We start from the raw sequence: 15355 nt of genomic DNA, 5'->3' as shown, positions 1-15355 counted from the left end.
AGACTGGGCTTCTCCCTCAATTTAAAGAAGTCACAAATGATACCATCACAGAGACTCCAGTTCATAGGAGCGATCCTGGACACTTCCCTGGGAAAAGCCTCGCCACCAGAGGCGAGGGCTCAAGATATTCTACAGATGGTTACCAAGTTCCAAGATGCCCAACGTCTCCCAGCCTTCGACTTTTTGAGGTTGCTAGGCCTCATGGCATCCTGCATTTTCCTAGTGCCAGAGGCTCGCCTGAGAATGAGATCCCTCCAGTGGGCACTGAGGTTTCAGTGGTCACAATTCTCAGGGAGAATGACAGATCTTCTTCAGGTTCCCGACAGGGTGGCTCGAGACCTTCAGTGGTGGGCCTGTCAGGAGAACATTTTTGGCAACCCTGGCCGGAGATAACAGTAGTCACGGATGCCTCACTCACGGGGTGGGGAGCCCATGCCAACGACTTGACCATCAGCGGTCGTTGGTCTCCATCGGAGTCCAGACTACATATCAACCTGTTAGAGCTGAGAGCCATCAGACTTGCGCTGAAGGCGTTCCTGCCAGCTGTACAAGGGAAAAACGTCCTGATAATGACGGACAACACAGTGGCCATGCATTACCTCAACAAAAGAGGAGGCGTAGGATCACTACCCCTGTGCAGAGAGGCGATGCAGCTCTGGTTTTGGGCAATCCAAGAAGGAATCTCTCTATCGGCAGTTCACCTAGCCGGAGAGAAGAACTTGACAGCGGACGCTCTGAGCAGGCAGAGCACAGACTCCCACGAGTGGGAACTAGCTCAGGAAGTCCTTCAAGAGATCTTCGCCCTTTGGGGAACCCCTCAGGTGGATCTGTTCGCCACCAGCGTCAACAGGAAATGTGATCTGTTCTGCTCAAGGGAATTTCCCCCGAGAGGAGCTCTGGGAGACGCGTTCATAGTGGACTGGGAGTTTCCGCTTCTGTACGCGTTCCCACCGGTCCCTGTCATTCCTCAAATGATCAGGAGGTTGAGAAGATTCCGGAGAACCATGATCCTAATTGCCCCGGATTGGGCCAGGAGAACGTGGTACCCGGACCTTCTAGACTTGTCCATCTGCCCTCCAATTCGACTTCCACTCAGAGAGAACCTACTCTCACAGAAGGGAGGTCAGGTTCTCCATCCAGACATCAAAACCCTCAACCTTCACGCTTGGCTTCTGAAAGGTTGAGGTACAAGGATTGGGACCTCCCTGATGATGTTATGGAGGTGTTGCTTTCGGCAAGGAGGCCAGCAACAAAGTCTTTATACCGCTGCCGTTGGAACAGATTTTGCAGCTGGTGTAGAGAACAGAATATCGACCCTTTTTCATGTGGTACACCAATGGTTTTGTCCTTCCTTCTATATTTGGCGAATTCAGGCCTTCAAGTTGGCACCATTAAGGGCTATCTCGCAGCGCTATCCATCTTTAAGCGCACTGCGGAAGAACCATCCTATTTCAAATTACCCTTGGTAAAACAGTTTCTAAAGGGGTTAACCAATGTTTATCCCCCAAGACCATTCCAAGTTTCCCTATGGGATTTAAACTTAGTACTAACTTTCCTGATGGGCACACCTTTCGAACCACTCCATTCTTGTCCGTTAAGATTCCTTACCCTTAAAACTGTTTTATTAATAGCACTTACATCTGCTAGAAGGGTGAGCGAATTACAAGCTCTTTCTTGTAAACCCCCTCACACAATATTTCACAAAGACAAAGTTGTCCTCCAAGTGAAGCCTAATTTCCTCCCAAAGGTGGTTTCTGAATTCCATATCACTCAGAAGATTACCCTACCATCTTTCTATCCTCCTCCTCACCCGGGGAAAGAGGAAGAGAGGTTACACAGGCTAGACCCTAGAAGGGCTTTAAGTTTTTACATCAGTAGACTAGCCAGGATAAGACAGGCAGACCAACTGTTTGTAGGTTACACAGGTCACAAGCTGGGGTTACCAATAACTAAGCAGACCATTTCCAGATGGATCATTCTAGCCATTCTGGAATGTTATAAACTGGCAGGGAAAGAGCCCCCTCAAAACCTTAGGGCTCATTCGACCAGAGGTATTGCAGCTTCATCGGCCCTCAAAAGAGGCGTGCCGGTTAAAGACATCTGTGCGGCCGCTACATGGTCGTCTGTCCATACCTTTACACGTTTTTACAATTTGGATTCCTCCTCCAGTCAAGAGACTAGGTTTGGAAGGGCTGTACTGCATTCTATTCATCAATAGAAGACAGCGTGAAGTCAGTACTCCCTCCTCCAATAATAGAATACTGCTATGGGAGCCTATCTAAGATGAGGAATACGTCGGAGGACACAATCCCTTCGAAGAACAAGTTACTTCTTACCTTGTAACGTTCTTTCGACGGGATGTTCCTCCGACGTATTCCTCATCGGCCCTCCCATCCATCCCCGCAGTTCTACTTCCCGTGTTGTTGCAGCTTACGCTCCTTCAGGGTGATTAGTCTAGTCCAGAAAGTATTATTGTGGGCTACAAAACGGAACTGAGCAACGGACGCTGCGCGCGGCCTTTATAGGCAGGATGACGTCGACGTCGATACGGCGGCTGTCGAGGGACATCGACTCGGAGGACGTCGACGCGCAGCGCCCTCTAGAGAAAAAAATTTCCGAGGCCAGCAGAGCTGGAAGGAGATATCTAAGATGAGGAATACGTCAGAGGAACATCCCGTCAAAAGAACGTTACAAGGTAAGAAGTAACTTGTTCATCTTCACCTGGTGTACTCTCCTGCCAGGACTTTCACATAGTTACTTTTCCCTTTTATCCCTGAAACTATATACGCCGAAAGTTGATGTATCGTTCCTTGTTTAACAATGCTTGTTTCAATAATAGCACACCTTTTCATACAATGGGCTTTTGCCCCTTTTCCGTGTCACTTTGCATTTATTTGGCTTTCTTTCTCAATTCTGTTTCTTTCGGGATATGGGCTCAGTGACCCGTTTGTGGCATGGCTTGCAGGTAAGTAAACCTCTTCACCTTGTTCCTGTGTTGCTTCTATGAAGTGACACACACCTTTCAACCCAGTAATCCTTCTGCCTTCTCTGGGCTTACCGGGTGCTTGTAGTGTCCCGCAGGCTTCTCCGCTTCAATTTCCTCGGTGTTGCTGGCTCGTCATGTGTCTCGTTGGCCATTGCACCTTCACCGTGGTCTTCTCTGCTCTATGCGGTTCCCGCTGCCTTGTGCTCTCGGACGGCAAGCCGACTGCATTCTGGTTTCCTCTTCCGCTGTCTGGATCAGCCTCAGCACTGTTTCCTGCAGCGTCTTCTTCCTCAGTTTACAGGTCGGAATCTGTGCAAGTCGTTGTGCAGCCCAGCGTCTGTAGCTCTCTCTGCTTGCTGTCAGCTGTGCTGGTTTCAAACTTCCCGGCATTATTGAATAATCTCCAAAGACTAGACCGTTGTGTGGGCTCACCGGTCTTGTTGATCTTCATGTTCTGTCCCTCTTCCTCGTCTCAGTGAATACACTATTGTTCTTTATATGATGTTGAAGAAGCTGGTATGAGATTTTTTTGGGACTGATCATTACTGCTCCCTGCCTCTTCCTAGTCTCGGTAGTTGATTTACTGGCCTGTGTGTCAGGTTAGGGAATACTAAGAGTGGGTCTGTCAAGTGGTTGTGGAAAAGTGTTACAATATGCCATTAAGGCATGAGGAATGGATGGACCATTTGCCCAAGGGAAGGGGGGATATGGGATTTTCCTCAATGATGTTATGTCATCCCCCTGGGGGTCGCCTCCCCCAGGTTGTCCTCCCTCATATAGACGCAATCAGGATCACACAGGGAGAGGCTACCTCAGGGAAAGAAGTGATGTCATCATCAGATTCATCACAATGTCTAAGAAATGCGTAAGGCAGTTGAACACAACCCTTTTGAATACTTTAGAGTAGTGAGGAAGGAGAGACCTGGGGTTAAAGTTAGCCGGCATATTCGGGTCAGCCCCTTGCTGATTTAGGAGAGAGATGACAGTGGTCGATTTTGAAATTGAGGGAAAGCAAGCAGAGTCGAAGGCAGGTTGAAGAGTTCAGTGAGGTGAGAGGCCACTTATTTGGCAATAGGCTTGACTAGCTGCGGTGCAAGAGGGTCTGATGGGACACAAGAGGGCTTATCCTTCATCAGTAAAGATAGGACCTCTTCAGTATTAGTGTGACCAAAGTGGGAGATGCAGGCAGAGGATGATGGTAGAGTAGGCAGAGTGTAGAATGTAGGAGGAGGGAGTGTGAGAAAGATCTGGAGACAGTCTCTAATTTCAGAAATGTTTGCAGTGAACTATTCAGCTAGGTCAATAGCTGTGGGGGTGGAGTTTATAATGATAGGTATAGGCGGAGTGAGGAGTGAATATAGGGTGCCCTGTAGTTGACGTGGATGGTTGGAGTGAGAGTCCATGTGGGTGAGGTAGAAATCAATTTTTTCTGTATCAAAGGAGGACTTGAGAGTTCAGGGCAGAGGTAGAGTTGCAGGTCCTCGTGCAAGTGGGTACGCCTCCATTTGCACAGCAGCCAACGCATGTCTGTGCTGAGACAGCATATGAATGGGGTGACCCATGGTTGAGTATGTTGAGACTTCGGAGTGAAAGCTAGAAGTGGGAGAGGAGAATGAGCCATATAGTCTGGATTGGAAGCTGGAAAAGGCTGTTTTAGTGGAAGAAGCATCAGATGCGAAGCAGAAGAGTGAGAATTGTAGGTATAAGAGAAAGGGAGGAATGGCAAAAGGTTTACATTACCTTTTAGTAATAGGTGAGCTAATTGATGAAGAGAGTTCAGAGGATGTAAAGGGAGATGGTGGTGGAAAGAAGGGAGTAATCTGATAGGGATGGTTTGACGCTAGTTTTTATGACTGAGAGAGGGGCTGAGATGAGAGATTCAAAGAGTTACCAGCGATGTGGGTGGGCAGGTAGGTTATGGATAGAGCGGAGAGCATGGTCACTAAGAAAAGACTGAAGTTAATATTTCTGAGAAAGTGGTTGGAGAGGGAAGGTTACAGTCGCCTAAAAGAATGAGGTGATGTTTAGTGGAAAGAGAATCAAGGAGTTGCCCAAGTTCATTAAACAATGGTCCAGTGGGACAAGAAGGGCGATAGATGGAGATGTGAACCAAGTGAGGCTGAGCAATAGTAGAGATGGTGAATTCAAAAGAGGTAGGAGAGGATGTGGCATTGGCAGTTTGCGAGGCGTTCGGCTGGGAAGAAAGGAGGTGTCCGACGCCTCCCCCTATGCCAGTCAGACTGGGAGAGTGAATGAAGGATAGTTTGGAGTCATGTAGGGCCAGAGTGTCAGTGTTCCATGGAGAAATCCCGGTTTCAGTTGAGCTTGTTGGCTTGGTTTGTTGGAAATAGGAGGTGCAAGAGGGATGGAATAGTGGGAGCTAAATGAGGAAGAGTGATTGGAGCAGCAGGAGTGAATGCGTAATAGGCGAGTACTGGAGAATAGAGAGACCTCACAGTAATTAGGAAGCTAGGGGTACTCGCAGGTGCAGAGGTTAGGGAGGCAAAGTCTCACAGGCAAAGAAGCTGGTCAACCGATGCACTTTGCCCTTTACTGTTCTGCCCATAGTTGGGTTGCCCTGGGCGGACACCTTATTGCCTAGTCCATCAGTGGTTGTCTCTCTGATTTAGTTTTTTTGTAATTCTTTTTTTTTTTTTTTAATGATCATGTTATCCCAGTCTCTTGTGGACTACAGCTCGAAATTGAGGTGAATCAAGAAAACATATTTACAAGACATTCCAACAATGCCCATTGGTGGACTGTTTTCTGATAAGAAACGAGCTGGGGGTAGATCTGTCTTCGGCTGGGGCCTCCCTCTGGAACAGCCTCCCTGCCACTCTAAAACTTGAGAAGAACCATCTCCGGTTCCGGAAGCATCTCAAGACCTTCCTCTTTTCTTCTGCCTTCGCTCCCCCTCTCCCCTGCTGATCTGTTCTCTCTTGGCACCGTGCACCTGGCCACCCTCTGTCCTTCGGACCCAGGTACCTGCTCACCCTGCCACCCTCCCGCACTGCCTCCGGGCCACCCCTTGCACTGGGGTCTGTATCTGGACCCATACAGCCCCCCCTTTTTCTTACTGCACTTATCAGACCTACCTTGTCTGCTGCCTTAAACCTAGCACTTGTAAATTGCTGGCTGCATTACCACTGTTTGTTGCCTTTATTATTTATTTATTGTTATTTATCTGTTTCTCCTCTGCTTCGCACTTTCCACTTCTCCCTCCTTCCATGGACTTTTCCCCTCCCCCTCTCCCATGCACTTGCACGTTCTCAATGTCACTTGGACTAGTAAGATCGCTGTTTTGTTCTCCCCTGTTCCCCTCCCTTGCCTTGTCGCGCTCTGAAACACTTGTGTACGAGCGCAATAGAAATAAAATATCAATCAATCAATACATTAAAATACAGTTTTTTGGCTTGTTTGTTCTATGACAGTCTCCTGGGGACTTTAATTGGGGTGACCAAAGGGGCTGGGATTCCCCCCTCCCACAATCCCACCGGCCCCACACCCCCTGTGCGCCTTCCTCCTCCCTACCCCAGCAAGCTAGTGGATGATGGACCTAGTTTGCGGCGAATACCCATGTTCCTCATAGAGCAGGGCACGGGCACACAAACAGTCACAGTGACGTTTGCTTTTTAAAGCGCATCAGAGCCACACTGCCTTAAAGGCCAGTAGCCAAGGGACCCGACTATCACACATTCCCTTATTTTGAGGAAGGATCATACTAGTGACACTGTTCCTTTAAGGCTTAGGGACTCTGAACAGTCTCACAGATAATCAGTGGAAACCTTGCATAAGAAATTGCTGTCCTGCATTGGAATTCGCTCCGATTTCAGAGGCCCTTACTGAATTTCTGTGTGACTTTGTTCATGGTGTGTGTGTGGGCTGCAGGAGTTGATGAAAATCACCTGGGCTACCTCTGGAGCAAGTCATATTAGGACCACCAAGCGCCTCAACAGTGCTATTGTCACCTGCTCCAGGTGCAGAGCAGACAGAAGCCAGTTGAGAGATATAATCACTTATTTAGAGCATACTAGCATTTGCAAATGCTGGTGCCAGGAAAGAAGCCGACAGTGTGAGTGTTTGGGTTCCTTATGATAATGGCCCCGCAAAAATGTCACCATGCAGAAAATGTGCCGACTAATTGCAGTTTTCTGCGGATACATTATTAAATGGAACATGCTTTCTTTCAAGAGGACCGGGGGACCTGCAACCCCTGCTGTCCCTGTTTCTGTATATATGGTCACCTATATACATGTCGCCACAACCCTTTCCCAGCCACATTATGTACAGTGACCATATATAGGAACATTATTACCTGATACCTTGGAGACTTTTGTGGCAGGTAGCTGGTGCAAGTTGATTAAGTTGGAAGGAACGGTTGAAAGAAATTTGTATAAAAGAATGGCAATTAGAGAGGGAGAAGGAGGAGGCAGAAGAACATCGGGAGGATGCTGAAGGAAGAATTAAGGAGGAGGGTGGTAAACATCAGAAATAGTTGGTAGATATCAGGAGGTGGTGGGCAGAAGGGTTAAATAGGTTGGTGGTGATCTGGCAGAGTTGATGGGAGATGATAAGAATGAAGTTGGCGGGGGAAGGGAAGAAGAACATTGGCGAACCTCAAGAAGAGGTAGGTTGCAAGAGAAGAAAAGGAGGAGATTAAAGACGTACAACCACAGCCTGTAGATAATAATAACTTTGTTATTTATATAGCACTTTTATCCAAAGCGCTTTACATATAACATGTATATACATTATTATTACACAAGCAAAGTTGGAACTCACTTTATCAACCTCAGACGGATGAAAGGCTGAGTTTTGAACCTGCGACATGCAGGTCAAACACAGATCTCAGCAACAAGCCCTCAACCCGCTGAGCTGTCTTACCGCCTACATAGACACCATAGGAATGGTTCAGGGGACCAGTTAAGCCCAAGGCCTGGTTGTAGTGGAAAGTTCCCAATCTGAAGGCGTTGGGCTCACAGTGGTAGGGGAAACTAGCATGTGGTGGAGCAGATAAGGACCAGAGACATGTTTCGAAGGTTAAAGATCAGGATCCTAGAAGAGGAACCTAAGACCCCACTCAAGTAACATGGGCCAGTGGGAGAAGAGATGACCCTTTTGGTCCACGTGAGCCTTGCGATAAGTTCACTGTATAACAGTAGATGGTTGGATAAACCAGCTACATGTACGGGAGCAGTCAAAATAAGAGATCAACGATGGGGGAGAAGGGTGTGTGTGTGAAACCCTTAAGCTCCACATCAAGAGAGAGATCAGAGTAACTGAAGGAAACTCCCCCCTCACCCCACTCCCCTTAAGCCTGAGAGTACTGAGAGCCTTGAAGGACATGAAGAAACAGGATGCAGTACTCCTTCCCGTCCCAGGTTGATATGATGTGTTACTGTGGGATTGGCTGGAAGAGATTTGTTGTAAATACATGTGTTGCAAACCATCTTGGTGTCTTTTGTGCCACACACGCAGTTATGATAGTAGCCAAATGTGAGCTATCTCCATGAGCTAAGGTCTCACTCCGAGTATCAGCCGGCCAACTGGTTTGAATGCCGAATGAGTCTGAAACATTTATTTTTTATTTTTTTTCTATCACTCAATGCTGAGGAAAAAAATACTGGAGTGCTCCTTCATGCCCCGTGTTCTGCTATGCTCTATAGGGTTGGTAATGGCATATACAAAATATGCTGCTACCAAAGTATGAGCCTCACTATTGAATGTGCCTCAGCTCAGGGAAAACCGGCCATCAAAATTTAGCTATTGAGATAGCGAAGAAAATGGTCAAATAATTGTAAGGTTAGACCTTTTCTTTTCACTGTAGATTATATCTTGATAAAACATACTCTGTATGCTGCCGCTACCTTTCAATACCATGTATTTTCAATTTACATAGTTTGCTGCAAATATGCATCTGTTTACTTTCTTCCTACACTTGTACCATCCACTCTTTGCTATTAGTCCCCATAGCAGTATGTTTGAATGTGTTTAATGCATAGTGCAGGTTTCATTTCTGCATAAAATACAACTGTTGAGATTTCACTGTTTAATGATGAAAAAATTTCTATAGTGTAAGAGTTACAAAGCCTATTAGTATCTTGTCTTTTTCTTTTTCAGAGTATATCTCCGGGGCTGGTAGAGACAGAATTTGCTTTTAAACTGCATGATAATGACCCAGAGAAGGCAGCTGCTACTTATGAAAGCATAAGGGTATGAAAACAAGAGGCACCTTATTTTAATGCATAGAATATTAACTGTTAATAAATGTTTTTATGCATGTGTGCTTCAAGATTGAAATGTAAACAGTTTTGAATAATAACATTAGACATTGCGTCGAGTAGGGTAGCTTTTTGTTTCTTAGAGCTGTGTGCTGCCACACCGGGGGGTCTGAATTTGTATCCCATGTTTCTTTAAAGGTTCCATGGCTGGTTGCTTTTTGATGCTCTGTTCTACGACCTTTTGATTAACCTATGGTTGCCCAGACCACCATGGATCATGTGTGACTTTTCCAGCTGCATCATTCCACAGCTGTATTAAAGTGATTTGAGTTGCAACAATGGAAGCTTTCAGATTTCTATTATGGATAAGCAATTTTAGTTCAGACAGACTTTTTTTCACATGAAATTCATGTTGCAATGCAACTCCTTTGGCAAAAGCATAGTGTTGAGATGGCCGTCATCACTGCACAAGATATATAATGGGGCGCAACATCGTCGAATTGCACAGGCTAAGGAGGTTAGAACAGGTGTCTCATGAGTGGAAACCTTTGCCGCACGGGGAAGCAGGTGGCCCTTGGACCACGTTTCTAGCGGACCGTCTCCAGGTTTCCGATGTGTACATAGCACCTTTAAACTTTTCCAATGGTGTCATTGGTCCACATGATGATTCTCAAATGGAAATCAGCTCAGAGATCGTCTCTCGTCCAAGTGACTCACCACTGGCCATCTAGGTTTTGGTTTTCAGACCAAAGGTGTCTTGCTTTGCACGGCCCAATATTTTTGCCAGTGGTTCCCAACTTCTGTCTCAGCAGTAGGGGAAAATGCATCATCCCTCACTTCAGTAGATGCACTTGGTTACTTGGTTTCTGAGGAGCAGAAGCTAGGCCACCTTGGTCTCTCCAAAGCCGCCAGAACAACTACAATAAATCAGTATATAAGTGGCTCCGAATTTGCCACTGGTCCTTGGACAGGAACCTCATTCCTTTCCAACGATCCGTGGATTACATGCTTTCATTCATTTCACACTTCATTCACACTAGTTCAGGCAGGAAGGTTGAATTGGACAGCTCTTATCTTTCTGCTTTCAAGGCTTAAAGAAGCCCAGGTTGTTTTTGCCCTCACTACTTCAACCCAGCCATAACACTTCATTTTGATGGCTTTTCTAGGCTCTAAACACCAGGGTGTTTGGCCTAAACCTAGTCTTATCAGTTGTATTGCATAAACCCATGGAACACCCGCAACCCGCTGATATAGATGGTTCTTTGGAAGACTTCTTCATAACAGTGAAATGAGCCAAGCTGTTCAGTGAAATTCAGGCTCTGCATCTGAATCATATGCATTTTATTCTTAGACATGGTGGTCAATCAGGAATGGTCATCCACTCATTCTTTCCTTCTCTTAAATTGGAGTCCAAGTGGACACACAACATGCTAGATGTTAACTGTGCATGCAAGTTGTATCTGAATCAGATGCCGAGTTTTTAGAAAAGATGACCATCACGTTATTGCATTTGGTGACTCCCAACTGGGCAGAAAAGGCTTCCAAGGCCTATGTTGCCCAATGGATTTTATCTTTTATTTCTGAAGCCTACAAAACCATGGACAGGGTAATTCCGAAGGGTACTTACGCTCACGCAGTGAGAGCAAAGACTATATGGTTTCAGCTTTTCATAGTCACATTCCCTGAAAAGTAATGAGCATGGCAGCCATTGTATATTCTCACTTGGCCTTCTGCAAACACTACTGCATGAATACTAGCCCTAGGCCAGGCATAGCTATAGGCATAGCTATCATCTCACATGTTTTTGGCAGGTGTCACCCACCTTGTAATCAGCAGACTCACCCGTCAATCCCCCTACTCGCCCATACACTTCATTGGCTCTCACCTACCAAAAACAAAATCGGGTGTTTTCACCTGCTGTGACGACACAAAAAGTTGAGGGCTATGGACCAGATGCAAGGATGGGGTAGGCTGACCACCAAAACCTGTTCGGCCAGAGTACTTCTTCCACTCTGAGGAAGCCATGCTTTGCATTCTCTTATAAATATGGAGAAAAGGGCGCAAGGGACATAAGAGTATGAAAAACGTCCTTGGATACGGACAACGGCCAACTGTTTTGAAGAGGGATGCAATTTGAACTGTTGACATGCAGATCCCAGGTCCAGCATGCTAAACACTTGCATAATCTGTAAGAATTACCAACTCATAAAAACCTGGCAACGTAAAATGTTCATTGGTTTTATTATTGTGATATCTTGGGGCAATACACAAGTGTATCTGATGTGATGAAGTTTCTTCCCTGTTCCTGGGGGAGCCAGGTGGAGGGAACAAAAATGGGCCAGTTACTATCAAAGATGGAAGATGATGAGGCAGTAGCATTACAGGTATGATATGATATGATAGGTTATTTATAACGCGCTTAATACTCAGAGGTTTCTAAGAGCGGACTCGGGGATCGAACCTGTGTTGCTCTGTCGTCTTGTTTCCAAGGCGAGCACGTTGCCCCTGAGCGATCCTCCCGAGACTTCCCTTGTCACCCTTCCTGGATCCCCACTCTAAGGCAAGGGACAGTAACAGAAAGAATTCCTACTGACCCTTTCCTCAGTTGAACGCCTAAAGCGCTCTCTCGCCAGACCCAACGACCTCAAGAGGAAAAACGAACACTTGATTCCTTAGCATTCCAATTTATACACACAAAGCTTGTACTGATACTGTTGTCAACAATCCTGTTGTATACAGGAAATTCTTTCAAACCCCTTGAGTTGCAATCACAGCCACTAATACTTGATAATTGAATAATTGATTCAATGTTGCAGATTGTCAGATTTCCCACCACAACTTTCATTGTCATAATACAAAGTTACAAATCCATTTTCTCCCGTTCAGAGATCTCCCTCGCTGGGAATAGTGTTGTGAATCCACTGCAAAACAGCCTTTGCTACATATTCAGGGGAAATTAAAAGCTTACTAAAACAATTCCCAGCATACAATTAAAACGCTAGAGAAAAAATAGACCCACACCGTGCACAGATGACACCAGAGAAAAAAGAAGGAAAACAAGATGGCGGGCAGGTCAGATGAAGGCTTGGTACTGCCTGCCGCCCCCAGTACAAAGTGAGGCCAGGTGCACCCAGAAACAACATTCAATCCCAACCCTCCACCAATTACATGATACAATTGCAAGTCCATCCCAGGAGGAGAGCACTATACAACTCAGAGGTCCCAGGCAGTCAGTGTGGTGTTTTGAGGAGCAATGAGGTCAGAGTTTGGAGAGCAAACGTTGAACTTGTGAAGGAGAATTGGAACTGGAGGGGAGATTTTGGAGGAGAGTGGTGAGCTTGGAGAGCGCAAGTAGGAGACCGCAGCAGCTGTGGGTGAGACCAAGTAAGGGAGAACTGGGGCTGGAAAGAGTCTTATGGGGGCTGGGTGAGACAACGCCAGGGGGGCTCAACCAAGATGGAGCCCTAGGACGTGGGGTGAGAACAAACAAGAGAGAACTTGGAGTTGATGGAGGCCCAAGGGGTTGAGCAAGGCTAAGCCAGGATTGATCGTCCTGGATAGGGGAACAATATGATATATAGATGCTGGTGACCACAAGAAGGAGGTTGGGGACTAGCGGGAGGCTGTGATCGTTTTGGATGAGGAGGGTAGTAACCCTGATTTAAAAAGTTTGTAACAGTGAAGATCAGGTGCTTTATCGAGCACGAGTTAAGCCCCTGCAGTAGGCTAGTGGCAGGCATTCAAATGAGTGATATCGAGGAGGGGGTAGATATAGTTGATAAATAGTTGGGAAGAGGCTGGGAAAGACCAGTAGGAGAGTAGCGAGGAGATGTGCAATACTGAGGAGGAGATTGACAATAGTCAAAGGAGGTTGGAAAAGATCTGGAAGTTATCTGGAGAGTTTGAGGGCAAGGTTTGTGGAGACTATAAGGAGGCAGATGGTAGTAATTGTAAGGAGGCTGGTGGAGACTGTGAACAGGAGTGTGTAAGACAGAAGGAGGTTGGAGAAAAGTCTGTCAGGAGAGGATAGGTAGAAGAGTTTACAGTCCTTGCCAAAGACGCTATGGAGAGGAAGTTGAAGATGAGAGAGATAAGGTGGGTAGTAAGATGTAGGAGGAAGGAAAGGAGAATGGTAGAGTGGGAGGATAGGCTGATGGGCAGGCTCCAGAGGGCCTGGTTGTCCTGGGCAAGTGATGGAAGGCGGGTGAGTGGACAAGTGCAAGACAGGGAAGGTTTCTGAGGCTTCGAGAAGCAGCACCAGGGACCGAGAGACAGACCGTGTGAGGAAAGGGCAGGGACGTCTGGAAGACTTTGACCTCAGGGAGACCAGAGGATTCTCCTGTGTGGCTCAACTAACTGCCAGAAGACCAGTTACTCTTAGAGGCTACAATATCAGAGCAAGAGCTGAATGCCGTTCAACTTCTCCCTCTGCGATATGACCCAGCGATCCCTGCAGGCCTTGGATGGACCTACCTGGGGGCTCCATAAAGCATGTGGGAACCCTTAACTTCAGGACTGTGACTTTATCTGTTTTGGGACTTTTCTGTATGCACCATATCGGCACCAAGGTTTGGGGACCCTAGAAAAGGAGGGGGGGGCGTTGAGCGGAAAGTGGAAGCCACATGTCCTAGACTCGTGCTTTACCTTTGCCATTTGTGACGTGTCAGAAGGATTCTGACTATTTGAGGACATTTTTAAGTAAGGTTTATTAAATCAAAGTCTGAAAGGCCTGGCTACCCCTACAGCTATGGGGTGTTCCCTACCTAAAGAATAACTAAGGTGCTTGTCAGTCGTCTTTTCCTGAATGTCCAAAAAGAAATCTGTCCACCGTCCAAAACTATTACTATCTGACCCTTTCACTTATCGTAACAAAATAAAGGCAGGAGAATAACTTCCTTCTCCTGCTTCTTGCTTCTAGCACTTGATTTTTGGTATCTGTTCTCTTCTTTGCCAACTCTCTCTATGGGTTCAAATAGTTCATTTATCAGACTAGACAATTTGCATTCCACTTTAGGAAAGTCTTTGCTTTGTTCAACTCGTTTGGTTATATAGGCTACATGGGCCTTTAACTCCTGATATTCTCTCTTTCTTATTTCACACTCTTTTACTTTGGGCGTCTCGCATGTTTTCCTTTCTTTCCAGGATAGAAATATATTCCATGGTTCATAGCCTCCTTTACGGATTTCTTTATCTTTCTTTTACTCAAGGTATTAGTTGATCTTGGGCTTCACTCACTTTCATGCAGCTCCCTCTTTTGGAACGTTATTCTTTCTTTTCTTGTATTAACAGAGTTCACTTTTAGTGAACGTATTGTATTTATACTTTCATCCCCTCCAAGGAACAGTCTTGTTATTTTCCCCAAACTATCACATTTCATATGTAACAACGATAATTCACTTGTATTCAACTCTGCTTCGATACGCGTTATGGGTTTCGTGCTTTTTTCATCACAGTTAGTTCCAATGTAGTAACTCTTCTTTCTTATTCCTACTGAGACAAGTTATTCGTTCTGCATCATACTCTTGTGCCTGCCTGGTCCCCCATTACCTTCATCCTTCTTAGGAAACAGACCTGGGACTCTTAGGGGTCTGGTGTTGGTTCAATTTCTTCATTGTATTTGCGCAATCTTGATACTTGACAGGATTTGGTAGTCCCGTGAATGCCATTATATTTACTGGTGAAGGGAGTTTCTTTCAGGAATAGGAGTCCTTGTCTCCAAAGGGGGAGTTTCTCCCGGTTAGGTCCCACTTGCCTCCACGCCTGGGGGGGTGGGTGTTGCAGAGCAGGCTCATCTCCCAAGCCGCACAGGGACCCCTCGCCCCTTGGGACACATTGCTTATTACCTTTTCTACACGATTGTGATTACTTATTTCCAGATGATCACTATATCCCTTGCAACCAAGTAAGCACCCTCCTTTTCTTATCACGTACACATGCACAACTACTTCTCTGCCTTCAAATTCTACACATGCTTGGAATGTTCTCAAAATTTGCATCTGGACGTTTCGATATCCAAGAAATCGTGGCATGTTGGTGTCACCACTGATGGCTACAAACTTTTATTCCACGTATCATAGTTGATAAGGGTATAGTGAGCCCCTCATTTCATCAACATTTGAGTGCACTCCCCATTATCTTCATTTGCCAG

At 46.1% G+C, this 15355-nt stretch overlaps 1 protein-coding gene across 1 annotated transcript in view; it reads left to right on the top strand.

Annotated features, from left to right (window-relative positions):
• Positions 1-15355, top strand: part of DHRS11 (dehydrogenase/reductase 11) — a 568551-nt gene that overhangs the window by 480616 nt on the left and 72580 nt on the right. Inside the window, exon 5 of the mRNA XM_069614696.1 lies at positions 9107-9199. Within this exon, the coding sequence (XP_069470797.1) occupies positions 9107-9199 (93 nt within the window). The remainder of the gene's footprint in view (positions 1-9106; positions 9200-15355) is intronic.

This window comes from Ambystoma mexicanum, chromosome 9 (assembly GCF_040938575.1).
Source record: "Ambystoma mexicanum isolate Mex_15411 chromosome 9, UKY_AmexF1_1, whole genome shotgun sequence".
NCBI classification, from domain to species: Eukaryota; Metazoa; Chordata; class Amphibia; order Caudata; family Ambystomatidae; genus Ambystoma; species Ambystoma mexicanum.
Note: the sequence above shows the minus strand (reverse complement) of the source record. Positions and strands in the feature narration are given on the sequence as shown.